Source organism: Etheostoma cragini, chromosome 12 (assembly GCF_013103735.1).
Source record: "Etheostoma cragini isolate CJK2018 chromosome 12, CSU_Ecrag_1.0, whole genome shotgun sequence".
NCBI classification, from domain to species: Eukaryota; Metazoa; Chordata; class Actinopteri; order Perciformes; family Percidae; genus Etheostoma; species Etheostoma cragini.
The window spans coordinates 18,160,441-18,184,879 of NC_048418.1; the positions used below are offsets into that span (position 1 = coordinate 18,160,441).

Below are 24,439 nucleotides of genomic sequence, written 5' to 3' on the forward strand. Positions count from 1 at the left end.
CCCCCCCCCCCCCCTCTCCTCCCTGCATATCATGACCCACACTAATCACTTCTTCTGCAAGTTCTAAAATTTCCCTGACGCAGCCCGGCTACTTCCACTTACGCAGTCTGACGTTTCCTCTTCTGGGACCAACATTTTTTTTTTTTCAATATGGCTGCCTGTGTTGGTTGTTGGCAAATTTTAGCCTAAGTCAAAGCCAAATGTTTCTTTCTTACACATTACCGCACAACCTTAACCCACGCATAAACCACTGCAGGTGGGAATCCTGCGCTCGACAGACAGGGTTATATGGGGTGAACGCAACATGATCCTTCATGCCTTTGCAACTCCCTCCGCACACACATGCCAACTCACGTAACACACACTATCTCTCCACACACTCTCACTCCCTCTCCTTGCTGCATGCCATTGTCACTTTCTGGACAAGTGCTATCAAAACCTGCTTTCATCTCCTCTTGTTTCGCACATGCAAAACACACTTGCTCACTTTCCACACAAAAGTACTCACACACACACACACACACACACACACACACACACCTCTGAGTGTTGACAATATAAGAATTATTCTGAATGCCAGCTCAACCTTTGTGTACATAACCTGGACAGGAAACCTTCACCTTGGCTTGGAAAGTTATCCCTTTGTTAAAATGTCCTTTAATTAATTAATTAATTAATTTATTATTAACCAATCAATGAATCAAAATTCCCCTAATTTGCCTTTGGAAATTAATATAAAGCTATATAAACACTTTTATCACAGTATACAAAAACTGTGACATATTCCTTTTTTGCTTGTATCTCTGATGCACTGACCAATGATGCACAATGCACACTGTGAGAGATTATTAAATCCATCTTAAATGCCATTTTTATGGCTCTGTGTGTTTGTGTGTGCTTTAATCTTTACGCCAAAAGGAACATATCTCATGCTTTACTTTTTCATCTACAGTATTTCAGCCAATCTTAACTTATTTTAAAAGTCAGACGTAAACATCATTATACAATTCTTTACATCAGTTCACTCAAGATTTTATTACATGGACCATGATCCATGTACTCCTGAGGTAGGAAAAAATATAACAGGGACACAGAATAGGGAAGGAAACTCTATGCATTCTGTATTGATGCAACACAATTTTTAACAAATCCCTTTAAAAGGAGATGCAGTGAGAACTTGAGATAACTGTGAGATAAAGCATAAACAAAACATCTTAAAGAGGCCCCCCTTGCTATTTAAGTTTCCCCCTCTCTGCTCCTTATCCCCCACCCCTTTCCCTCGCACCTGTCCGGTGCTCCAGTGTCAACGAAAAGGAATGAGTTGAGAGAAAGAGGAATGAAGTCATGACGGGGTATAAAGATGAATCCCAGTGGGGACAGCTCTGTCAGCGACCCAAAGCGCAGGCTGCCACAGTCAGCTCAGCTGTGCCACAGGACTGAAAGTAAATACACAGCTTTCTTAAACTGTGGGCCTGTTTGTGTGTGCGTTTGTCTTATGTTTGTGTGATGTTTATCTGCCACCTGTTATCTGAACATGACCCCGACGTGCATGCATTGATGTGTATGCATTCTTTCTTGCATGACAATGTGTGTGTCAGTCAGACTTTTTCTTAGAGTCCTCCCTAGACTGAAGTTATAATTGGACACTCACAGCAGGCAGCAATAGGCATCCCTGTCGGAGATAATTATTTGAATTTGATATTTGACCTCCGGATGACTGCTGATATAATATACACGGATCATATGAGTGGACAGTATTTATAGAATTAGTTATACATGTAGCTAAGATGGACTTCTGTAAAGCAGCACCACAGTGTCCGTCATTACCTCCCGGTGCTAACACACACACACACACCCCTGCTGGGACTGACAGAAATAGCAAGCCATTGACAATTAGTGCTAAACTTAGCCCAAACCCAATGAGAATTTGTGCATTTACACCATTTTTGATGTCATGATGTTGTTTGTTAATGCTTGGTATATTAATTGAATTAGTCTGCATTGAGGGGAAGCAGTAATGTATTTGGAACAACAGTGCTTTGAGCTAAATGCTAACGTTAGCATAGCAACATGCTGATGTATAGCAGTAGCCATCTTAGTTTAGCACGTGCCATGCTAATTACTCTAAACACCACATACTGAGACTGATGGGAATGCCATTAGTTTTGCAGCTATTTAAACCAAAGTATATATCTATCCAATAGTTGTTGAGACAGTGGTGCCATATCATTTCTCCGACGCTCCTTTTGGCCCTATAGTCCACTAGTCTGACATCCCTATGTTTCGGCTTGTTGTTAGGCTTTTGTAGATTGCCTCTCATAATCTAAAATCTGAATCAACAATAACAAGTGAAATTACTTTTCTCTAGCTTATTAACACATTTAAATGTTTATCTAGCCTAATCCACACAATCTCTTTACTGGTTTGCGTGCAGTTGTCCCAAGGTCCCTGTAACGTAACCCTGCTTGTACAGGGCCTATCCCCTGACGAATCGGCTAACCTAACTTATATAAAAGGCCTATATGGTCAGAACAATGGGATGTCGGAGCAGAGGGTTTATTTTTTCGAAACAAAGGGACATCGGAATAGTGGGCTGTAGGAACAAAGGGAATTTTTTGGGTTATTGAGAGATCGATGGAGTGTCGGAGAAATGTGCAGTCCCCGAGAAATTCACCACAAATGTCAACATCATGGTCGCAACAGAGGAAAAGTCAGGGGATCGGAAGTCATTTGGATTCATCATCTAAGAATCATGAATGTTGGACTGAAATACAGAACAGCATTGCTATCCATGGAGCCATGCCACAAGCACAAAGCCACAAGTAAACTTTACAAACTTACAAACACCATCAGTTTGAATCCAAAATACTCCCACAAGAACTTAACACTGGTAGTTTCAACATGGCCACAAGTATTTCCAATGTGAATGCAGTCAAAACTGCAGTAAATGGGTCATTCTGACTCTGTTGTTCCATTTTGTCAACTCTGCGTGCCTCCTTTAGGGCCGTTGTTCCAGGGAGAACTGCAAGTACCTGCACCCTCCTGCCCACCTAAAGACCCAGCTGGAGATCAATGGCAGGAACAACTTGATCCAGCAGAAGAATATGGCCATGCTTGCCCAACAGATGCAGCTCGCCAACGCCATGATGCCTGCCACGCAGCTACCACCTATGGTGAGAGGACACACACGTATGAACACACCACAGCTGCTGCCCACGGTGAGACCACATACATGTAAAAGCTCACACATATACAGCTCCTTCACTGTCTGCGTGGCTTTTTTATTCCTTTGATTTGTCTTTTCCCTCAGTCCATCTCTGTCTCCCCCGCCCCGCCCCCTACACTAAAAACCCACAGTTGTGGTTAATGTGAACATTTTCTCCACACTCATATAATTCTCCCGTTTTTACTTTGCTCACATCCAGCCCATGTTCTCGATGTCGCCAGGCATGGCCTCCAACGCCAGTGCAGCAGCAGCTGCAGCCGCAGCCTTTAATCCCTACCTGAGCCCTATGTCACCAGGCCTGATGCCCCAAGAGATAATGTCCAGCACCCCTGTCCTCATGGCCTCCAGCCCCAACGTCAACCAAGGCCCCAACTCTGCCGCTGCTGCAGCCCAGAAACTGCTGAGAACAGATAGACTCGAGGTAACAGACACACTGATTTTTTTTCTTCAGATTATACTTAAGACTGTAAGAATAATGGCCCCCTTCATTGGACTTGCATTAACTGTTCCTAAAACTGGATTGTGATATTATAAGCAGGCTCCATTATGCAAGAGAAGTTTGATGAAAATAATCTGACAAAAAGTCATAAAGCGTAGTTTTTCATCAGCTTACAATGCCGAGTGCATTCCAAGAGTTGCTTTGTAATTAAGAGTTACAACTCAACTCCCTCTCACACTTCCTTTGCCTCAGCTAGTTCCAGTACAGTACAGCACTGCTTACGCCCAGTAAGCTTCACAAAACACCATTATTCAAGCACCAGAGATGAGCCTGTTGAATTTTAATTTGAGAAAGAGCCATACTGATTTCCACAGCAGCAGTTATAGTATAGCAACAGCAAAGTCAGTAAAACTCAGAATGATAGCCCCTTTTAAAATCATAACAGGTTTTGCTGCAGTATTGCATTCTGGTCTGTCGAGGCTACTGTGTCTTGTTCCTCTAGCGTGCCTGGTGATGTGATTGTTGAGTCTAGAAATAAGGTTAATGATTTTGAGAGAAAAAGGAATCACAAAACCACACAATGGGCCTAGAAATGCAAGGTTATCCAAAAGGAGTTCTGTGTGTTTAGTAGAGCATACATGTTGTACAATGGGTTTCTTCTTTTCAGTCGCATCAGTGAAATTAAAAAGTCAAGTAGAAATGCAACTTTTACCTTTTTCATTGTCTCTCTGGAGCACACATTTATCTAAGTTCAAACATACACTGCTGACACACTGCAGGAAAGCAGCATGAGGTGAAGATAAGTAATGCCCATGTGTTCATTCCTAATACATCTAAAGGAAAAGAAAGTGCTGCCCTCTGGTGTCTCACATATAGGCTTTAAAAAAGGACTCCAACAAACAGAATACAGTTCTGTATAAAGACAACCGTTATAACATTCTAAGTTTGTTGTGCTAAAGCTTCATCACCTTCCTCTGTGAAATCTATTCACTAACAAGAACAGGAACTGGACATCTAACAGTTCCAGTTAAACAGGAAGTACGCTGCATAATCTGTACAGATCTTGTGTTTAGTGTGAAAGGATATGAGGAAGGCCTAGATAATGACTTTACACAGCAGGAGGAATATTACCTTGCAAAGTATTTTAATCTATTTATTGACTAGTTGACTAATAGACTGGTCGAATGCATTTTTAAGCTAAATGTAACTACACTCTCTCTTTAATGACAGAGGAAAGGCGTGGTGAGTCATACTTGATATATTCTACATACAGACACAAAGCACCAAGCAGGAAAGGTTCTTTTTGGGACTGTTGTTGTGTTGTACCCACGGGAATTTCTAGGTAACTCCACGTCTTTTCAGGATCTCTGTCCTCTATGTTTCCAGGTGTGTCGGGAATATCAGAGGGGCAACTGCTCTCGAGGGGAGACCGACTGTCGCTTCGCCCACCCCTCAGACAGCACCATGATCGACAACAACGACAACACCGTCACCGTGTGCATGGACTACATCAAGGGTCGCTGCTCTCGGGAAAAGTGCAAGTACTTCCACCCGCCGGCCCATCTGCAGGCCAAAATTAAAGCTGCCCAGCACCAGGTGAACCAGGCCACAGCCGCCGCGGCCATGGTGAGCAGTCTGTACAAGCGTGGTCACACTCATTCACACCTACACACAGTAACGGGCTTACAGGTGCAATTTAAGGAAGTTCTTAATTTTCTTCACAGGGCTATTTACTAGAAGTTCAATTGTTCAGTAGAAAATTTGCTCTGTAGCTCATATTCACATTTGAAAGTGTTTCGCCTTCCTGTAGCTTTTTGAGTTCTGCTTTTGCAAGGTCAAATGTGTAGGTGTTTGGTGGTTTGGGTAAAATCTGCTCAGAACGGGATGCTATAAAGAAGGAATTGGACAATGGTACATTATTCCAAACATAATTCATGATTTTAACAGTTCCTTGTTCATTTCATCCCGTACTAGAAGCGGAGAGTGAGTTCCTCTCTCTCTCTTTCTCTTTTTGATGGTCTGGTCTTATTTGTGATTTATTGTTTCTGTTCTTCATATCTATTACTTCTCTTCCTCTTGACATTCTCAAAACGGAAATATTGTGCTGTCTCACAGTAACAGTAATAGTACAGCCACAGTGTTTTCTACATGTTCATATTGACATAGCGAGGCTGAGAGCGTTGGGCCAAACGTGACACTGACTATGATGTGCACAGTGAAACAGAAACCTGTGAAGTGTGCTTTCATGTAATTTTCTGTCCAATATGATACCTCAGAGACCCACCCTAAAGAAATGACTGAATAATATTCTCATCGCTATATTCATCTATCTTTGTGTGACAATAACTAATGTAGATTGGTAGCTGTCAGTGATTATTGATGATCATTTAACTGAGCAGTAGAGCTAGTGTCCACACTGTGCATGCCTTAGTCCTGTTATCCCCTTGTATATTGCATTCCAATGATTTGTTTTTTTATTTGTTTTTGTTTTTTCTCACCTATACCCAAACTGCACTGCTGCCCCCATGATGCACCTCTGCTTGCTGGTTTATGTTAATGCGCTTGAACCCCATTGGCCCATTGCCATCATGTGCTCGCTGCCTGCTAATTAAGACTCAGTCGGCTGTCAAATCACTGAAGCGACCCCTCGACGCAACCTTTGACCTGGTACTATGACCTTTCACCTTTTAGCTTGGCATGTGGCTTTGTTGTAGAGCAGTGTTTTTAACCAAATATACCTAGCTATTTTCGTTGTCTTTGTCTCAGTGCAATGTCTATCTTTTCCTCCTGTTTATCTGTCATTATTGGCTGTGATAAAATGATTGTGGCTTTCTGGGTTTAGGTTGCATCCAGAACTAAGCACCTATCTTCTTTCATGTAGAAATCACCTCAAAAACAAATTCAAATTTGGAATTTGTGATAAGGAGCCACAATCAATTCATCACCTGTCGCCTTTTTAACAAAATTTAGCAAGGGCTAGGGAAGTAGAGCTTCTATAAATGGTTGCATGGCTTCAGACTCTCGTCCAAGTCAGTGGTCAGTGTTGTGTGGAGTAGCTTGATTAAATGTGTGCATGTCTGTGTTACTAGTGCATGTCAGATGGATAAGGGTGGGGCTAAGAGGAACACCATAACAGATGATTACGGTTCAAATGATAGTTCACTCCATCATCAGATCTCAAGGATGGCCTCATGCCAAGACAAAATCCATATTCAGCGCATTTTATGGTGTAAATATTCACACCAGAAAAGTAGCTTTAAACCGCTGACTTGTGTCCCTTGGCCTGAGACCATTTTTGACATTTGTCTGAGAGTGAACCATCACTTAAACATGGCTTACACAGTTTATCATGGAGCTAGCAGTGCAGCCTCCCTCTCTCTGTGCTTCCTACCTGTTCCACCTCCTGTTAGCAGCCTTATTGTTTTAATAGTTATTGCTTGCTCATGTTGCATTTAGTCAGCCCTAGGAGTATAAAGTTAATAATCCAAGTAAGCTTCCTGATGAAATCTAATAAATATGCTTGTTAGCCGTTGTAGCTCCAGTAAGCACCATGCTCCTGCTTGTGTAGTTCTTGTGTCAGACTGCTGCTTGCTTGCTACTGATGATATGATAATATTGTCTTTGTTGTTGTACACACAAGGATGTTGTGATGCTGTTTATATGATTTCCTCTAACGTATGTACCTTTTTTGTTTTCTTCCCCATTTTGGCCTCTCTTCAACACACCCTCTCTCTCTCTCTTTATCTCTTTCTGTCATTTTTTTATTTTTTTCAATTCTCAATGATCTCCCCCCATTTGGCTGGGCAGGGCATCGCCCCTAATGTCATGGCTCAAATGCCCAAGCGGGCAGCCCTGGAGAAAGCCAACGGGGCCACTGCCATGTTTAACACCAGCATGCTCCAGTACCAACAGGCCCTGGCCAGCATGCAGTTTCAGCAGCAGGCTGCTTTCCTCCCATCAGGTATGGCTCCCAAAGCAACCTCCACTAATGCTCTGACCACCCAGAGGAGGCCTGGATTGGTCTAACCTGGCTCCTGTTTGTCTGGGGTTGGGAAAAGTGGCAGATTGCAGGACAGAGCAGACTGGTGGTGGACTATCTACTTCAACTTCTATGTCTTCAGATAGAGGGAACTTACAAAGAAAGTCATACACATAGCATAACATAAAAATGCTCTAGATTGCATTAGAGGCCAGAAGTGGTTGAATATTTCTCAAAGTGCAATTGAAAAGCTAAGATTGCTTTAACACATTTGTGCATTATGCTTTGTATGGCATTGCATGGCCACTAGTTGTTAAGAATGGGTTAGAATGTCTTTCTGCCTACTAATTGCTTTAATAAAACTCCACATACAGTAGCTTCTTGCTCCTCCTAGGACATGTAGGCTGAATGACGAAGGCATGGATGTTTTTAGGAAAAAAGACATAACTTGGTTTACTAGTTTGTTAGATTGTAGTGTCCATGCTGGGATTACTCATGCTTTGATGAGAAACAACTGCTGGGGCTTTGGCTGGGGCTGGTAAGGACGGAGCTGGATGGGTTGGTTAATGGTAACAAACAGCAGGCCATAGAGTCTGGCTTCTTTACGCATCTGTTGTTCTCCTCACTCCTGTCTAGAGTGTGTATGTAATGTTTTATACTCGATAGTTACAATCATAACCACACTATTAGTCTTGTTGTATTACACATTCATATGCAATGCACTGTAGACAAAAGTTTAGATTCAATTCATTTATTCATTTGATTAAAAAAAGATGTGATGATTTCACCACTTCGCCTATTCCAATCGCTGATGACTGTGTCCAAGAGATATTAACTTTTTTTTCCCCACCTTATCTCTCCCCTCACTCTAACGAACCTTGTGATGGGCTGTTTTGATTTCTCTTCCCTATCCAATCCACTTCCTGTTGCACTGCATGATGGGCAGGCTCAATATTGTGCATGACACCTTCAGGCAGCGTTGGTAGGTCCAGCTTTCCTTCTTCAGTTGTCTGTAACCTCATGTCAGTCTGTGACTCCCACGTCATCAAAATGAAACCATCCTGTGAAACCTACTTTATTGAATCTATGGCCACTTTGTGATGAGGTTTTGGTGCCATGAGAGTTACTGTTTTAGTTGCATGAAGATACATTTTTGTGATTTGAAGCATAAGCAGGGGTCCACATAAGGAAAGACAAATATTGTGACATTTGAATGTTGTTTATTACCTCTATGTCAGCTGTTGTTGTTCATAATCAATTTCACTGACCTCTATTTTGTTAATTTGATGTGTATACCTGCTATATATTGCTTGGCCACTCTTTATCATGCCCGCTCTAAACTTGGCTTTTGGCTGGTCTAACCTGACAAATGTTGAAACTCTTTTTTTGTTTAAATAATAAAAAACAGAGGGAGTTCAATTACAACTTTCCCTTATCTCTTCTGCCTTAAAGACACATGTTTTATCTTTGTAGAACTGTTTTAAAGTGTGCTCTCATCTGGTGCTTACCAAGGAAGTACAGTATTATTAAACTACAGCATTTTATGGCTAATAATACCCAAAAATCCAGAAGTAAGTTACTGCTTCTGGAGCTACACTGTGTCACATCAAGTTCTCAAATAACAAGACCTCTTATCAGCATTGGCAGAGGGAAGAAAGGGAACCAGTTAAATCGAACCCCCCTCTTAGCTGACTCCCCTCTCTCTCCTTCTCCTACCCTCATTTGCCTGGTGTGTATGTGGCTACACTGCTCCTCTATGTGTTTTTGCTTACATGATTTTCCCTCCAAAAAAAGTTCCCATGATGCACGGTGGTACTCCAGCCACTGCCGCCAACACATCTGCCACAAACCCCTTCGCAACTGCCTCCACCAATCAGGTTTGCACCTCTACCACCTCTCCATCTATCTATCTATCTATCTATATATCTATCTATCTGTCTCTCTACCAGTCTCTCTCTCCCTCTCTCTCTCTCTCTCTCTCTCTCTCTCTCTCTCTCTCTCTCTCTCTATACATATATATATATCAGTGTCTCTCTCTCTCGATCGGGTGATGCTTGTGCCTTACAGTAAGGGGTGGGTTGGGTAAAAGGCGGTGCTCCCTCTTGTTGGCCTACACTAGCATCCAACATGTGTACACATATCATACTGTTATAAATTTAAAGTCTAACCACAATATTCATTAATTTCTCAGATCTATCTGTCTTTCTGGAGAAAAAAAACATACTGTATTGTATTTTTATGTTTGTCCTCATTGTAACCTCGATTTTTGTCCTTTCCCATTTTGAGGACTCTTCCTTATCAAAGTTGACTACCAACGAATACATGCAATTGGTATGTATAAGGTGGTTTTATTAAAAATCTTTAGAGCGACATTCGCACAGCTTCTGTGCTATCTGTGCCCTTTGGTGCTTGCCTTTTTTATTTTTTTTGGGGGGGGGGCTGCTGCTGCTGCTGTTGCTTCCAGCTGCTTTACCATGTTTCTCCTGTTTAAAAGATGGGCAAATTCATTATTAAAGTCAGAAAAGTTCTACAAGTCTGTAAGAAGAGTTGCAACAGCACTTGTAAGCAGTCAGTTAGATTGTACAATTTTATAATGTAGGATGAATCATCATGTTAGCAGTCTTGATCCAGTGATCCAGGAACAGTTTTCTGCATTTTACTGAGGTGTGCAGGTCAACAACATGGAGGACTTACACTGCAAAAAAGGGGTGTTGGAAAACATTGTCAAAAAAATGTAAGACTATAGTCTAAAGTTGAACACTTAAAAAAAGAATTCACTCATAGAACAAGATAAAGTATCTGATATTTCTAAATGTAAGTTTATTTTATAAATAATTTGAAATGTAGATTTGCATGGAGGATCACCCTCATTGCCCCCCCTCATCTCTCCCTTCCCAAACCCTCGTGTACCCCTCCCTGTTGTCCAGAAGTGTCTGGATTGTTACCGACTTGTCACAACTAAAACACGATCCAAATTGCTTTGTCTGTTTTGTTATCTTTATGCTTCTTTTTCGGTAATTGATCTTGTCTCAGTGTCAGAGGATGTGGTTAAAGTGTGTTGATCTGTGTTCCGCTTTGTGAGTTTTTTTGTGTTTAGGATGCTTCATTTGATCCCTGTCTGTTTTCTCCCCCCAGATTCCAATAATATCTGCAGATCATCTGAGTAGTCACAAGTACTTGACTCAAATGTAGTTCCTCTCGAGAACAGTGAGTTCCTATTTCCATCCTCGTACTCTTTCTATTCATTATTGTGAGTGAATCATTGTAGCTCTGGTTTAAGTAAAACCCGTCATGTCTTACAGATCAAATGAATGTGTGCTGGCACCGTCCAAGCCAAAAGAGTTCAGCCTTTATGTACATAGCCTTCAGAATGTCAAGCATTGGGACAAGGAGGGTCTGCCATCTCTTAGCCGCTCCACGACGATGGTCTCATCGCACGTGTTAACATGAAAGGTGCAACACATGATCTGTGCCATCTACCCACATATCAATGTCAAGAAGAATTTGTTGTCAAATTCAACGTCCAGCGAGAGAAGAGGATATCTTGGTGCCGGGGTCGGTGTGTCTCTCATTACACCCCTGTGTCTGACTAAATCAAAGCACTCAATTTGTTCTACCTAATGTCATTACCGTATGCACAGAAGGTCAAAGGCACGGTTGCATAAAAAAAGCAACATCTAGTCCTGGTACGTTAGTATACAAGATTTTTCATCCCTTTTTTATTTTTATTTTTATTTGTTCTGCTCTATTTTTTTATAATTGATAGCCATATTTCATAGTTTACAAGTATAATGCAAACATGCACCTTGAATTCCAATTGAAATCCGAAAGGCACAATGGTTTAAACAGGAATTTTAGTCGCCAAAAGAATTAGGCATGTACAGTATTGTGTTTTTACGGCTACTTGTAAACGAGGGTCTTGGACGTATGAATGTTCTTGGTAAACCAACATACCTGTGTACCTAGAAAGCACAGCCAGACTAGCTTCCTCACCTCGTCATGTGTCATCTTGGCCATACAGCTAAAAACAGAGTGTTATCTCAGCAGTGTTATTTGTTTACCAAAGGTTAAAGTTTTGTATGGCTCTTTTTGTATCGTTTCGTTTTCCGAATCTCCATTGTGAGTGTTTTTTCCCTTTTTTTTACTTTTCATTTCTCTAGTTAATTCATTTTAGAAGTGGGGTACCTGCCAAATTTGTGTTTTGATGTTTAATGATGTTTTTAACTTTGATGTTTTGTCTTTTAAAATCAAAAATGTAGATTTTTTTTTTTCAAAGTTGGTCATGCCTCTTTTCTTAGACTAGTATTGTTTTTGTGTGTTGGGATTAATTTGTTGCTCAAGTCTTTTGTTGACTCTAAAGCGTGGAGGGTGACATTGTGTTACCTTGCTCCCCCTCTTTCAAAGAGGAGCGACTCTAAAGCTTCTCCAAGGAGCACTGTTGAGCCACGTACTGATGGGAATTTTTAAACAGCTGACAAAGAGCTCTACTAGGTCATTTAAACCACATGTGCACTTGATTGATTGTTTGTCTGGTCAGCCTGTTTTAATTGTCACAACTCATCCTAAGTGAACTTTGGCTTTTGAGGAAATGCAACACATTATGGGTTTGCTTTTCCAAACAAAACATGAAGGTTATCAGTCACTTGTAGACCTGACAACAGAAACCAAAGCACAGTTTTACTCTCAATCATATTCACAAAGGGTTACAGAAGCATCTCTCGAGAGGCTTGGTTAAGGAACCAGGTTTATCATGTTCCATTCATCTGTCAATTTTTATGATCGCATCCCTTTTCTGTTTTCCCAGAGGTGTGTAGTATGTCTTTACCGATTGTAATGTACCTAACAAAGCCTTAGATTACAATTACTGGGTCTCAGCCCAATCACATGTACTTTCAATCACCATGCAGGTAAAGAACACCAATGATGTTTTATAGTTCTCTCACATGTCGCTCATGATCTTTTTTTGTTCTTCCTCTCAATGTAAAAGTAACAATTACTCTCTTAAATTTCAATGAACTTCTGTGTTATGTACTACTTAAGGATTTGAATCTATTTGAGGTATGTAGTTGTAGATTTCTTTTTTCTTTTTTTGCCTTACTATATATTACTTGACAACATTGATATAGCCGTTGTAGATTTTGAGATAGTATGACATTCATAACTTTTTCAAACCATATAAATGATAATGTGTTGAGTCAGTTTTAAATATCCATTTCATCCATATAGCTGGATGTCTTTTTCAGATGTTACATTATCAGTTAATTTTGTTGATGAAAGACTTTTTTGATACAAGGAATGAGATCAATTAATTGTCTGCTACTGCAGCATCTCTGAGCAGACAACAAAAAAGAAAACTAATCTTTTAACCAACTTAAATTTTCCTTGTAACATGTCGCGATCATGTTTGAAAATATATTGTATTGAAAAATAGATTGTCCATGTTTTAGAGTAAAAATTATTTTCTACTGTATCCATTTCAAAAAGATATGTACTTATGTTTGAATATTTCTTAAGTTTGCCCTGAATGTCAGGCCAAAACGAGCAGTGAGATTGACGGGTCTCTGGATGTTTGGTGGATGGTGAGATTAGGGGCGAGAAGGCAAAGACCTTTCCCGACTGGAGAGGTCAGAAATGCTGCAAATGATGAGTTCTAACCTAAGGGACGAAGGTTGACTTTTTGCACTTCTGTATATAGTCAAATGAACAGAGAAAAAAATGTGTATCATATTGAGATATTATTTTGAATAAAAAAAGATCTATAATTATAAGGAATTTTGTTAGATTAATTTAAATTCTAAAATTAGAAGACCAGCTAAAAACAATTGCTTGCAAAGAAGGGCACTAGTTTCTTGGGCAATGCATTCAGAGAAAGCTATGCGCTTTTTGTCTTATTTTATCAGTAGTATTGCCAGGGAATGTCAAAGGGGAATAGATTTCCCCATGTCATGCTAACTCCACCCCTCCTGTGGGATGACATATCAATAATATCCATATATCATTTGTTAGACTTGGTCATGCAGTATTGCTGCTCCCATGGTACACTTGATACATAAAACTTTCAAAAAAGTGTATTCTATAATAGTTTGATTTGACTGCATGTAAAAGTACACACACGTAAACAAAATAAACTGAGTAGTTATGTAAAGAAAGATAACACATTCAGATTACAGAATACACAGTAACATGTATTTGTTTCAAAGTAGATAACATCCACAGTGGGGAGAAATAATACTTTAAAAAAACAAGTCATCTTTCTCTTGTGTGATAAAAAAAAATATATTTTCCAAGCAAACATGTTATTTAAAGAGAGAAAAATAAATATAAATATTAGCACTCATCCACCCCAGATACAGAACGTTCTCATAGCCGCATAATTACAGTCGACACTGACTCACAGGAAGTTGTTCCTGCTATCATAGCTGTGCACTCAGCAGGTGAAGGCTCATCATACCAAATGCTTATTTGGCAAGTTAGTCTTTGAAATGAATGTAACAGTCCCTGGTCAACGTGTTTCTGACTCGAGGCTGCTGACTTTAGTTGCTACAGAACCAAAGCACCATTGTTTCTGCAAACCAGATGTTCAGTCTCCTGGCTGGATCCATGGCTTCTCTTTCCCTGCTGGGGGCACGTGTACGCTTTGACTGCTTTTTACTTGTAAGTGCAACCATCAATTATGTATTTGCTAACAGTTGCCACACAATAATGTACTATTCTGTCTTCAGATCTGTTGATGCACATTTTGTTGTTGCCATAATTGACTCTGAATCTGAAATCTGAATAAAACAATATTTGATTTGCTCATGCAACAAGTGTGTGTTCACTGACTCTGGGTGTACTGGGTGTGTGAGTCAAGTTACCACATAAGCACATTTTAGTGAATGCTTTAAAGTTCACATATTCATTTATTAAGACATAAACATTGATGACCTGTTATACTATCTGGTATTGACTGCAGGTCAACATAGAAGTGTTTTCCCATTATATTTTGACACATCACATCACATCACATGTCTGGGATAATCTAGGGGAGTGTATTCAAAATTGTTGCTGAACTTCAACCTTGGGGGTTCAATCAGTCAGCCAGACTGGAGCAGCTCCACAGAGACTGATATTATTTTAATGAAATTAATTGTGCTCAGGGCAATTTTCATGACATTGTGCTTTATCTGGGTCAGACGTGAAGTCCACATGAACTCACAACATGCTCACCATTGTATTGTATTTGAACATGTAACAACAGAGGGCTTTTTTCCATTTTTTTGGAGAGAGTGTATACATTTCAGAAGTCATGGTTATCTCATTCATACAGTGACTTGTGTTTGCTGTAATCCAGATGTGAAAAAAGGTTTCAATGCCAAAAATTAAAATGCAGGAACCGGCTTTCAATCAAAAGTAGATTGACAGGTTTTCTTATATGTTTATTGGTTTTCAGTTTTACAATAGGTACAAAATGGATCCATTAAATTTAGCATGCAACCATACTTACTACACAAACACACACGTCCAAAAACACCAAAATACATTTGGCTGTTTATCACTAATCCACTGCAATAATATATTCTTCCTAGCTGCATGTAAAAAAAAAAACAGAAGAGTCTCTGGTATTTTCATGATAATAAAAATAATAATAATACATTTTGTTTATATAGCGCTTTTGGTGGTAGTCAAAGACACTTTACAGTAATAACCAGCACATACAGTATATAAAATTAAAAACAGATAAGCAATAAAACCAATACATAAAACAAGCATTAAGCAAACCAGTAGCTATCAGGTGAGAAATGTAACACTGTTGTGTGTGGAAAGCTAATCTTAAGAGGTGAGTTTTTATGAGTGTTTTGAATGTGTCAGGGTCATCACAGTCACGGGTGTGTATGGGTAGGGAGTTCCAGAGGGGATGAAAGTCACCCTAGCTACGGTGCATGGAGCTTTTTAACACTACGTATCAAGCAGGGAGACCAAGAACAGGAGACAGTGGGTCATTGACAGGTTTTCTAATGCAAGCCGTTACACAAAAGCTAAATCTTTATATTCTTTTATCTTCAGAAACACGCTGCCTTTCTGGGCTAAGCGTCTTATTATCTTCTTCTTTTTTTTACCATGGAGCCTGTTGGCAGTATATTATGTTGCTATGTGTCATAGAATAAAATATCTTTATTGTCATTGCATCAAGTACAATTCAATTAAGATTGCTATCTCTGTATTGAGGCTATAAATAAATAACTATGGTAAAGATGATCTAATAACATTATCACAACAATAAATGTGGTTCCTGCTATAGAGAAGAATTATATGATGAGACTTGGGGCTACATTTTGATGTTAACACAGAAAAAAACTATAATTTATCTGTGATAGCTTGTAATAATAATCCAGTAGTATAATGCAGTATAATACATACGATGCCTGTATCATGAGTACTGCTTTTGATACTTTTACTTAGACATTTTATAGGCCTTTTACTTGTAATGTATTGTTTGCATATTGCAGTTTTGCTGCTTTTACTCATGTACAGGCAGTTGTGAACTTCAGAGTACATTTAATCAAGCATTATACTTCCGTACAGCGCTGAGCTACTTGTACTTTCATTTGAGTATTTTCATTTGATGCTACTTTTTACATTTTGGAAGCCAATATTATACTTTCATGATAGCTTTCATTTCTAGATACTTTGTATGTGTAGATTATTATTACAAAATATAAATCATTACATTATGACCATAGGTTTAACCACGCAGCAGTATATAAATACATGTATGTTCATTATATTATATTATCATGCATATTTGATTCTGAAATTAGACATTCTGCTTAATGAGTAGGCTACTTTTATTCACTGAGTAATGCTGATACAAATGTTGATCTTTATACTTTTGTACTCGACAAAAATGTTGAATGCAGAAGCAGGACTTTTGTTTGTAACCTTCCTCCACTACTGGTTTATGGGAGGGGGGTGGGGGGTGTTAGATGACATATGTAAAATGGCTAATGAAGGACCTCATTAGCACACGCATGTGTATGTATGATCCTAATTACAGACAGCTGAAGAGCCTCTTTTGCTGAGAGAAATGCCAATGAGTGTGCACATGAGGGCAGAGGTCATGCGGACCGAGCCCCAGACATGCACACAGCCTGCGGTGTCTGTCTGGTCATCTGATGAGAACATCTGATGGCTCTGGCTGAGGTTTCGGGTGACGGCTCCTTTAAGAAAACGGAACTGAGCCTCGGCTTTTGACGCGCTGAGGATGTGGGCAGGAAACGCCATGCAAGAGCGGAGAAGCGATCACGCTTCCCAGCCCCGTTGCACAATACAGTGCGATCAAAATGTGCTTTAATTTGCCACGCTAATGTCCAGGAGCGGCCATTCTCCCCGGATCTGCACCCCGCGGCCGTCACAGAGCAGGCGAGGAGGATTTGACTCCCATCCGAGCGACAGGGCAGCCTTCCCAGCCTGCTCGGTTTGAAAACATCGGGGCTGGTCAGCGGGTGGGAGAGCGAGAGAGAGAGCAGGCTTCGTCTCGGAAAAAAAGGAGGTGTCTGCCATGAGGGAGTACAAAGTGGTTGTTCTGGGCTCGGGTGGAGTCGGAAAATCCGCGCTGACGGTGCAGTTCGTGACGGGCTCCTTCATCGAAAAGTACGACCCCACCATAGAAGATTTCTACCGGAAGGAGATCGAGGTGGACTCGTCCCCGTCGGTGCTGGAGATCCTGGACACGGCGGGGACCGAGCAGTTCGCCTCCATGCGAGACCTGTATATCAAGAACGGGCAGGGCTTTATTTTGGTTTACAGCCTGGTGAACCAGCAGAGTTTCCAGGACATCAAGCCGATGAGAGACCAGATCATCCGGGTGAAGAGATACGAGAGGGTGCCCATGATCCTAGTGGGAAACAAGGTGGACCTGGAGGGGGAGAGAGAGGTGTCTTCCGGGGAAGGCAAGGCGCTGGCCCAGGAGTGGAACTGCCCGTTTATGGAAACTTCAGCCAAAAATAAAGGATCAGTCGACGAACTGTTTGCGGAAATAGTCAGACAAATGAACTATTCAACTGTTCCCAGTGGTGGCGACCAGTGCTGCTCATGTGTCCTTCTCTAAAAAAAAACCACACAAAACAGCCTACAGATAACAGTGCATCCAGGGTGAATTTGAGCTTCTAACTTGTCCTGCAGGCTTTTTGCGAAGCTTTTCTCTCTCCTCACACTGTTGTCTTATTGTTGCGCACAAACACAAATCAACGACGACAATAATCCATTGTGTATTATAGCCTGGAAAAGTGTTTACATGACAAAGTACTTGAATGTTTTGGGATTTTTTTTAATATAGCTTTGTATATGACACTTCTCTGGAAATGTGCCTCAATGGGAATGTCTTATTGTGAAACCTAAGACACAACTGTTTTCTGGTTATTGTTTTGTGGTTTTATTTGTTGAGTTGTACTGTTCCATCTTCTAGGCCGGGTCCATGTGTTTTAGGGGTGGTGGGTTTATGCTAAATCTAGGCAGAGCTGGCATCGGTCACGTCTAAGGTCTTTTTGACTGAGAACAGGGGGCCTGAAAGCGCTTAAAACTGCTCATAAACGTATCGATCACCACTCTAGCCTTGCACAGGTCACTCAAATCAGATCACAATTCATTCCCCCGAAAGTTTAAGTGTAATCCAAGAGACCCCCCACCCACTAAGATACTGTATTTTAAGCTGTGGAGTTGTGTTACGACTAAATGTTTTTGTTTTTATCCCCTCTCCGGTCTGGTGAAAGTGGATTTATCATGGAACTTGCACTTAGCTGACGGTGTCCCTCCTCAGTGTGCACAAACAAGGACTTAGTGCATTGCTGTCGCTGCATGGGGAACGCCACAACCCCATGTCAAGTGCCTTCCTAAGAAAACTCCTGTGACTGTGCCAACTGATGAGCCCTACTTCCTTTGCAGTGCGTCTTGATGGCAATCAGAACTTTTTAGCAGTTTTCACTAAACAATCCTAGTTTAATTTGGTGTCGAAGTGAGAAGAGCATCAGGAAGCTGAGCTTGTATCGGACCTGTTGTTTCAGGCTCCGATTCAGGCCGTTTCTCAAGGTACTAGTCCAACAAGAACAACAGAGTAACTTTAACCTACTAGGATTGTGGTTCGGTGAATGGCAAGCCATGTGTGTCTGTATTATCTAGATTTTTTTTCTTTTCTAAAAAAAACAAAAAAAAAACGTGATAATAACTTAATAACAACTATAATTGTAATTCTCTCTTTGGACAAAATCTTAAGAAGACTTAAAACTTAATACAAAACGCATTTTACGTAACGCTGTGTTTTGTGCTTGTCTCTGCTGATAACATAAAGTGTTTTTTGGGGTACTTTGATTGTGATTGTCCCTGTAAACAATTTCAATGTTGAAACAAGTCCATTAATTGATTAGTCTAAAATCAAAAAAAATGAATTGACGTTTCTGTAGTTGTATGAAGGAACAACAGAAACATTTCTCTTAATGTGACGATTTGCTGCTTTTCCTAGTTTTATATTTGGGGGGTTTTGCACACAAAACAAGTCATTTAAACGACTCACCGTGGGCTCCTTGCACTTGTTATAGACATTTTCCAATGCTTTTGGACATCTTATACAAAAATCAAATAAAAATCAAAACAAAGGCTAATCGACAATCAACGTAATTAGTCGCAGCCCTTCCGCTGTGCCAGACAACCTGTGGCTTTTGTTTGTTTTCTTTAGATATCGTAGATGCAGCGCTAGATGCCATATGGGATACTTGTTTACACGGAAGGAAAAAGAGTTGCAGGGTTTAAATGTTTACTGTTCATATAAGGATAGCATTATACACCCTGGTTAGTAGTGGGAAGTATGTAACGATGGCCCACGTGAATAAAGAAACATCTCAGCCCAGTTGTTTGGGTAATGGGTAGGGTTTCCAGTGAGTGTGTTTTGCTGGGCCGAGCTGTTTCCCCCTCTTCCCGCCGCATGTTTTCTAGGCTGTGGAGCGGAGCACAGAGAGGGCTTTTTGTGTCTGCGGCAAAGTTGAATCAGCCATACATACCGTAGGCTGGTATTTGGTAAGCCATTCCTCAGACCAGTCAATAAGCTGTTGCCTTAAGATGTCCCTACAACCACAGAGATGCAAGGTCAGATTACCAAATTCTATCTAAGGACTATTCAGGTCCAATTTGAAGAAAGGGTTGCTTTAATGAGTCTAGCAATGCTTACTTTGTTTTCCTAATGACCATCTGCAGTAGCTGCAACTGTCAGTGCATTTAGCTACAACTCCAGAGCATTTCATTGGAGATGACTGGTGCTAATGCCAACTCCTATCTATTAATGCAAATTACTCCAATTTCCTACAATACATGCCATTGTAATGATTATTACTGAATAAACACATTTCATTTATTTCTTTTAGTGTAAAAAAAAAAAGAAGCTCTTTTCACCCTGTGTGTTGAGCGCTCTGTTTTAGCTACTGAGTGAGGCATCTCCCTTCTATCCTATCTTTATTGGGAGTTACACTTGAGTCGCAAATGCACAGGACCTAGGGAAGGACTACTAGCCAGTCAGAAGTAGAGTAGGGCGAGCCCTGACAAGCATCCTAGTGTGATCCAAAACAAACCCGCTTCAGTCGGTAACCATGGCTTCGGCTCATGTTCAAACCCGAGTCTGATCCCAAAACAGAGGCAGAACAACCTGAACTAGCTTCGCAACCTAGACTGGAGCAAAATGTTTCAGAGAGGTAAGTTATTTAAATGTTAACAAATTAGTCTTTCACATGTAATGTTTTCATTCTGCACTGTTTCCTGGACATGGCGATACAACTAACTGAACTCTTCAGGCCTCCGCTCTAACTAACTTGGTTTGAGGGCGTGCCACACTAACAGCTAGGCTTTTGGTTTAGGTTTGCTACAGAAGTACAGGCTGGACTGCAATAGAGCTGTTTGGAGCAGTTTGTAAATAGTGATTTCTGTTGGAGACGGTAAGTCCCTTTAGGGTGGGCCATTTCACTTTGTAAAACTATACTATGCACAAAAAAGATACATAACACAATAAAGGAAAGGGGAAAAGCCAAACAACATAAGATGAGCACTTAAAAATGAATGAAACTTCTCAAGCTCACAGATCAGCAGAAGTGTGCACACGCAGCAGGAAATGAACATACAGTAAAAGTGGCTGTAGATTACATCAAATGTCAAGCTTGAATTAACTTGGCAGACATTTGCATGTCATAAAAAGCAACAGAACAAGGTTTCTGTAGATCACTTACATTTTGTCAGGTTAAAAGGCAACACAGCGCAAAAGAAGCTGTCAGAAGAGTGTGTCAAGCTAAATTATGTAGTTGCTTAGCAAACTCATTTTTTGATCCTAGTAATGGGTTAAATGGGTTCCCTTTGCTTTACAGATGTAGGCCTAAAATACATAAATCTGACAAGAATGGGCAAAAGCAGGACTACTATCACTGCTCCTATCTCCTGCAACATTTAACCTGTTTAGTCTAAAGCTTTTATTGCCTCTAACCTGTACCTCATTAACATTTCATTGCTTGTAAGTCTTTCACAGCTTACTGATAAATTGGGTTTTTGTATTGCATGGAGGAAAGGAAGGGTGGAGGAGAGAGTGGTTCCTGTGCTGTGGTAACTTCACCCCAGATGTATGACATTTTGAAACAGACATGCAGTTCCTCTTAAGCATTTAGAAATAAATGGTTTGCATTGCCACAAGCTGTCCTCCCTCGGGCGCCCATAACACAAGACCAGACCCCAGTCCTGTAATCCTCGGAGAAGTATGTCCAGGCTTTGATCTTACCCTGATAGAAAATAAAGGACAGGGACACGGTGGGAAAAGGATGAATAGGTTTCACTTGTGTGGCTGTGGTGCGTTCAATGCCTCCATGTCACTTGATGTGAGCAAAGACGCCAGCAGGATCATATGACCGTAGCTGCAACAGCTGGTTTTTTATCAGCTTTTTGGATGCAAAGCAATCATCTTTTCCTTCAAAACACTGTCACCTGTCCAATCACTGCTGACACTTCTTCCTAAAACACCTTCTCTCATGGAGACTATTGAAGTCCTTATTATTGTTAAACCACAGGAACCACATGAACTCAAACCAATGTGGGTATGACAACACAAACACTCAGTCTGACCCCAGCACCAAGTGAGTGAGAAAATGTGGAAGTAAGAAGAAAGTCCTATTTCATAATACATTCTGCATGTAAAGGTTGACTTGGGTTTGCAATATTGGAGTAAGTAACTGCAGAGAGTAAGACGCAGTACAGAGTCAAAAAAACCTGCTACTTCACAGAGTTAAAGTTGACATATTGGCCTACTGTCATTTTCATGGTTAAGCAATGCAGATCTAGAACCAGAGCTTTTTTATTTTAAGCAACCTATAGTTCACAATGAATAAACATACACGTCTGCTAAAGGTATGGAATTACAGAACTAACAGTATGAAAAAAATATAATTTGATTTTCAGTGTTCCCGGGCGACCTCAGTAAGAGCGTGTGAGCCATGTAGATCGAGTCCTTTGCAGCGGCCGGGGTTTGAGTCCAGCCTGCGTCACTTTCATCCCACATCTCTCTCCCATCTTTCCTGTCTATCCACTGTCACAATCAAATAAATGGAAAATCCCCCAAACAAATAATCTTTACAAAAAAAAGAGTACTCTGAAGTACAGTTTCAAAAGAGGTTTTAAGTGAGTTTATTTATGTTTTAGCTTATATAAAAAGAGAAGGAAATGGCACTTTGCATTTGTTCCCAAGTGATTGGAGGATTTTTCAGACTCGCTGTATTAATATAAACACTTTATGAAGGCAAACATAATATCAATGAATATACACTTTTCAATGTACACAATTATAAAAATCATTCTTCTTAACCTGCATTATTTTTTATATAATTAAATTGTTTAAAATTTCCTGAGCTGCTATTATCAACACAGCAAACAGAGAAGGTAGCTAAAGAGCCAGATAGTTTTCTCCGGAATTGTTGCAGGCAACGGAGTTAAAACAAAATGAACAAAATTTAGACTCATGTTCATCAAAAATGTTCCCTACTCTCCTCTTTCCCTTACAGAGGGAATAACAAATGACCAATAAAGGTGCTGTGGTTATTACTGTTATCAAAAATCCAGGTGTTTGACCGCAGTCTCATGTACACCTGGTCTCCCACTTGAAGCTGTAGAGTCATGCCATTGGTTGCGGTCTCATAACGGTTTCCAGCTGGATGGTTGTACACAATAATCATCTGCTCTCCGTTCTTCATCAGGCGCAGCCCCATTGGTTTAGATGATATATTATGGCCAGAGAAGCTGAAGTAATAGACTCCTTTGACTGGAGCAGTGAAAATACCTGGGGATGATCAACAGAAAGAAACATCTGTTGCTCCATTTCATTTAGTGTAAAAAAAAAAGCATTTATTTAACAAATGATTCTATAAATCCATGAATACACATCATTACAATAAGTTTACCTGTTGCAGGGTTGTATGCGCCTGTGTTTGAATACACATTATTGTAGGTCAGTGTGATCTCAATGGTATAAGGTCCAATATTTCCAACATTGCCAATAGATGCTCCAAATGCCACACGGTTACCTTAAACAAGTTTTTGACAGACAAAGACAACTAAACAATGAAAAGGGTATACACACACAAAGACAGAATACCTACTTCTTAGTGTATGCTCTTACCTTGAACCTCTCTCTTCAGATCCTCTAATTGTTTTTCAGTGTTCTTCAGTTTGGCCTCCAAGTCTCTTAAGATGTCAAAGAGTTGGCAATGGCCTTTCTGGCTCCCTGGTATGTCACCAGCACAGGGACATGCTCGCTCGGCATTGGGACTCTCTATGCTGGGGCCCTCTTCTGCTTGGTTATCCAGCTGCTGCACCTCAGCCACGCTGAGGCAGAAGAGGGATATAGTCACCACAGCCACGGAGGTCTTCATCTTTCACTTACTTCTGTTTTGTCTTGTCTTAATAAGGTCTCCACACTATGCTTTATTTACCACACAAAGAAGGAAATAACCTTGAATTGACCAGAAACCCAAAGGTTGTTATCTTCCGCCCTGATGGGCAATTAAAAGAGATAGATGCTATTTGGCCAAAGTTGGCCTTAGATTAGATTAGATAATACTTTATTCAACCCACAGTGGGAAAATTACCTTGTTACAGCAGCAGCAGTTTTCTACAGTAAAAGCAAAAAACAAACAAGTAAAACACACAAACAGGAAAAAAACAGACAAGGTATAAGGTATAGACTGAATGTAAAGTGCAGTCAAGTAAAGGTAATGTAATGTGTGGTTGCCATAGTACAAATAAAACAATATTGGTTATTATTTTTATAGTTCTTGGTCAACAAAACTTGTATTGACAATCCTTTTTTTCTTCACTGAAAAGAAAAGGCTGTCTGGATATTGCTATATTTTTGTAATTGTCAGCCATTTCAATGAAGCCATTTACATCAGTTATCATTTTAAATCAGAAAAATTAATAAACAATTAATCATACTGACAAGTATTGTCTTTGCAGCAAGAGCCTTACTTTAATGTATTTCTAATACAGGCATTGCAATTTATTTTGATTCAATCTCACACACCCACGCACATACACACACACACACACACACACGTCTAAAGCTCAATAATTAACAGGTTAATCACCTTTGGATAATTTGTTCTTAAAGAGAAATGTAAATTGGAAACATTGGTTGTGGGATGATCAACAGAGAGAGTTACATCATTTTTGTTGTGGTGGGGGCGGAAGGAGGACCCAAACGCAGTGTACCAGGTAGGAAGGCAACAGGGGTTTATTGGGGAAA

The 24,439-nt window shown here is 40.3% G+C and overlaps 3 protein-coding genes across 24 annotated transcripts in view; 2 read left to right on the forward strand and 1 right to left on the reverse strand.

Annotated features, from left to right (window-relative positions):
• Positions 1-14,445, forward strand: part of mbnl1 (muscleblind-like splicing regulator 1) — a 41,558-nt gene extending 27,113 nt beyond the window's left edge. For 5 of the 21 annotated variants that reach the window (XM_034886858.1, XM_034886860.1, XM_034886857.1 and 2 more), the window contains exons 3-10: positions 3,003-3,218; positions 3,426-3,647; positions 5,052-5,291; positions 6,279-6,332; positions 7,473-7,626; positions 8,591-8,626; positions 9,439-9,540; positions 9,591-9,853. In XM_034886858.1, coding sequence (XP_034742749.1) covers positions 3,003-3,218; positions 3,426-3,647; positions 5,052-5,291; positions 6,279-6,332; positions 7,473-7,626; positions 8,591-8,626; positions 9,439-9,540; positions 9,591-9,730 — 1,164 coding nt within the window. In that variant the 3' untranslated portion in view covers positions 9,731-9,853. Of the gene's footprint in view, positions 1-3,002; positions 3,219-3,425; positions 3,648-5,051; positions 5,292-6,278; positions 6,333-7,472; positions 7,627-8,590; positions 8,627-9,438; positions 9,541-9,590; positions 9,854-9,930; positions 9,976-10,779; positions 10,852-10,946 lie in introns of those variants that run through there. The other 16 variants (XM_034886865.1, XM_034886866.1, XM_034886871.1 and 13 more) reach the window with 16 other exon arrangements.
• A 2,386-nt stretch (positions 14,446-16,831) lies between these two features.
• On the forward strand, positions 16,832-18,817 carry LOC117953678 (ras-related protein Rap-2b-like). Its single transcript, XM_034886940.1, has one exon. It carries the CDS (start codon positions 17,186-17,188, stop codon positions 17,732-17,734), a length of 549 nt encoding a protein of 182 aa, XP_034742831.1. The 5' UTR covers positions 16,832-17,185; the 3' UTR covers positions 17,735-18,817.
• Positions 18,818-22,335: 3,518 nt separating this feature from the next.
• LOC117953674 (complement C1q-like protein 4) lies at positions 22,336-23,661 on the reverse strand. Of its 2 annotated transcripts, XM_034886936.1 has the most exons (4): positions 23,315-23,661; positions 23,097-23,219; positions 22,694-22,975; positions 22,336-22,375 (listed from the first exon to the last, which is right to left on the reverse strand). In XM_034886936.1, the coding sequence occupies exons 1-3, from the start codon at positions 23,565-23,567 to the stop codon at positions 22,695-22,697; spliced, it is 657 nt and encodes a 218-aa protein (XP_034742827.1). In that variant the 5' UTR covers positions 23,568-23,661; the 3' UTR covers positions 22,336-22,375; position 22,694. The 2 variants fall into 2 exon arrangements, with proteins under 2 accessions (XP_034742827.1, XP_034742826.1); XM_034886935.1 differs by lacking the exon at positions 22,336-22,375 and having other exon boundaries at positions 22,402-22,975; positions 23,315-23,660.
• Between the last annotated feature and the right edge of the window lie 778 nt (positions 23,662-24,439).

Coding starts and splice junctions, on each gene's coding strand:
- LOC117953678 (XM_034886940.1), top strand. CDS start 17,186: ATGAGGGAGTACAAAGTGGTTGTTCTGGGCTCGGGTGGAGTCGGAAAA.
- LOC117953674 (XM_034886936.1), bottom strand. CDS start 23,567: ATGAAGACCTCCGTGGCTGTGGTGACTATATCCCTCTTCTGCCTCAGC. Junction 23,220..23,314: donor TCTGAAGAGAGAGGTTCAAG/GTAAGAGCATAC, acceptor AACTTGTTTAAG/GTAACCGTGTGGCATTTGGA. Junction 22,976..23,096: donor CGCATACAACCCTGCAACAG/GTAAACTTATTG, acceptor GATCATCCCCAG/GTATTTTCACTGCTCCAGTC.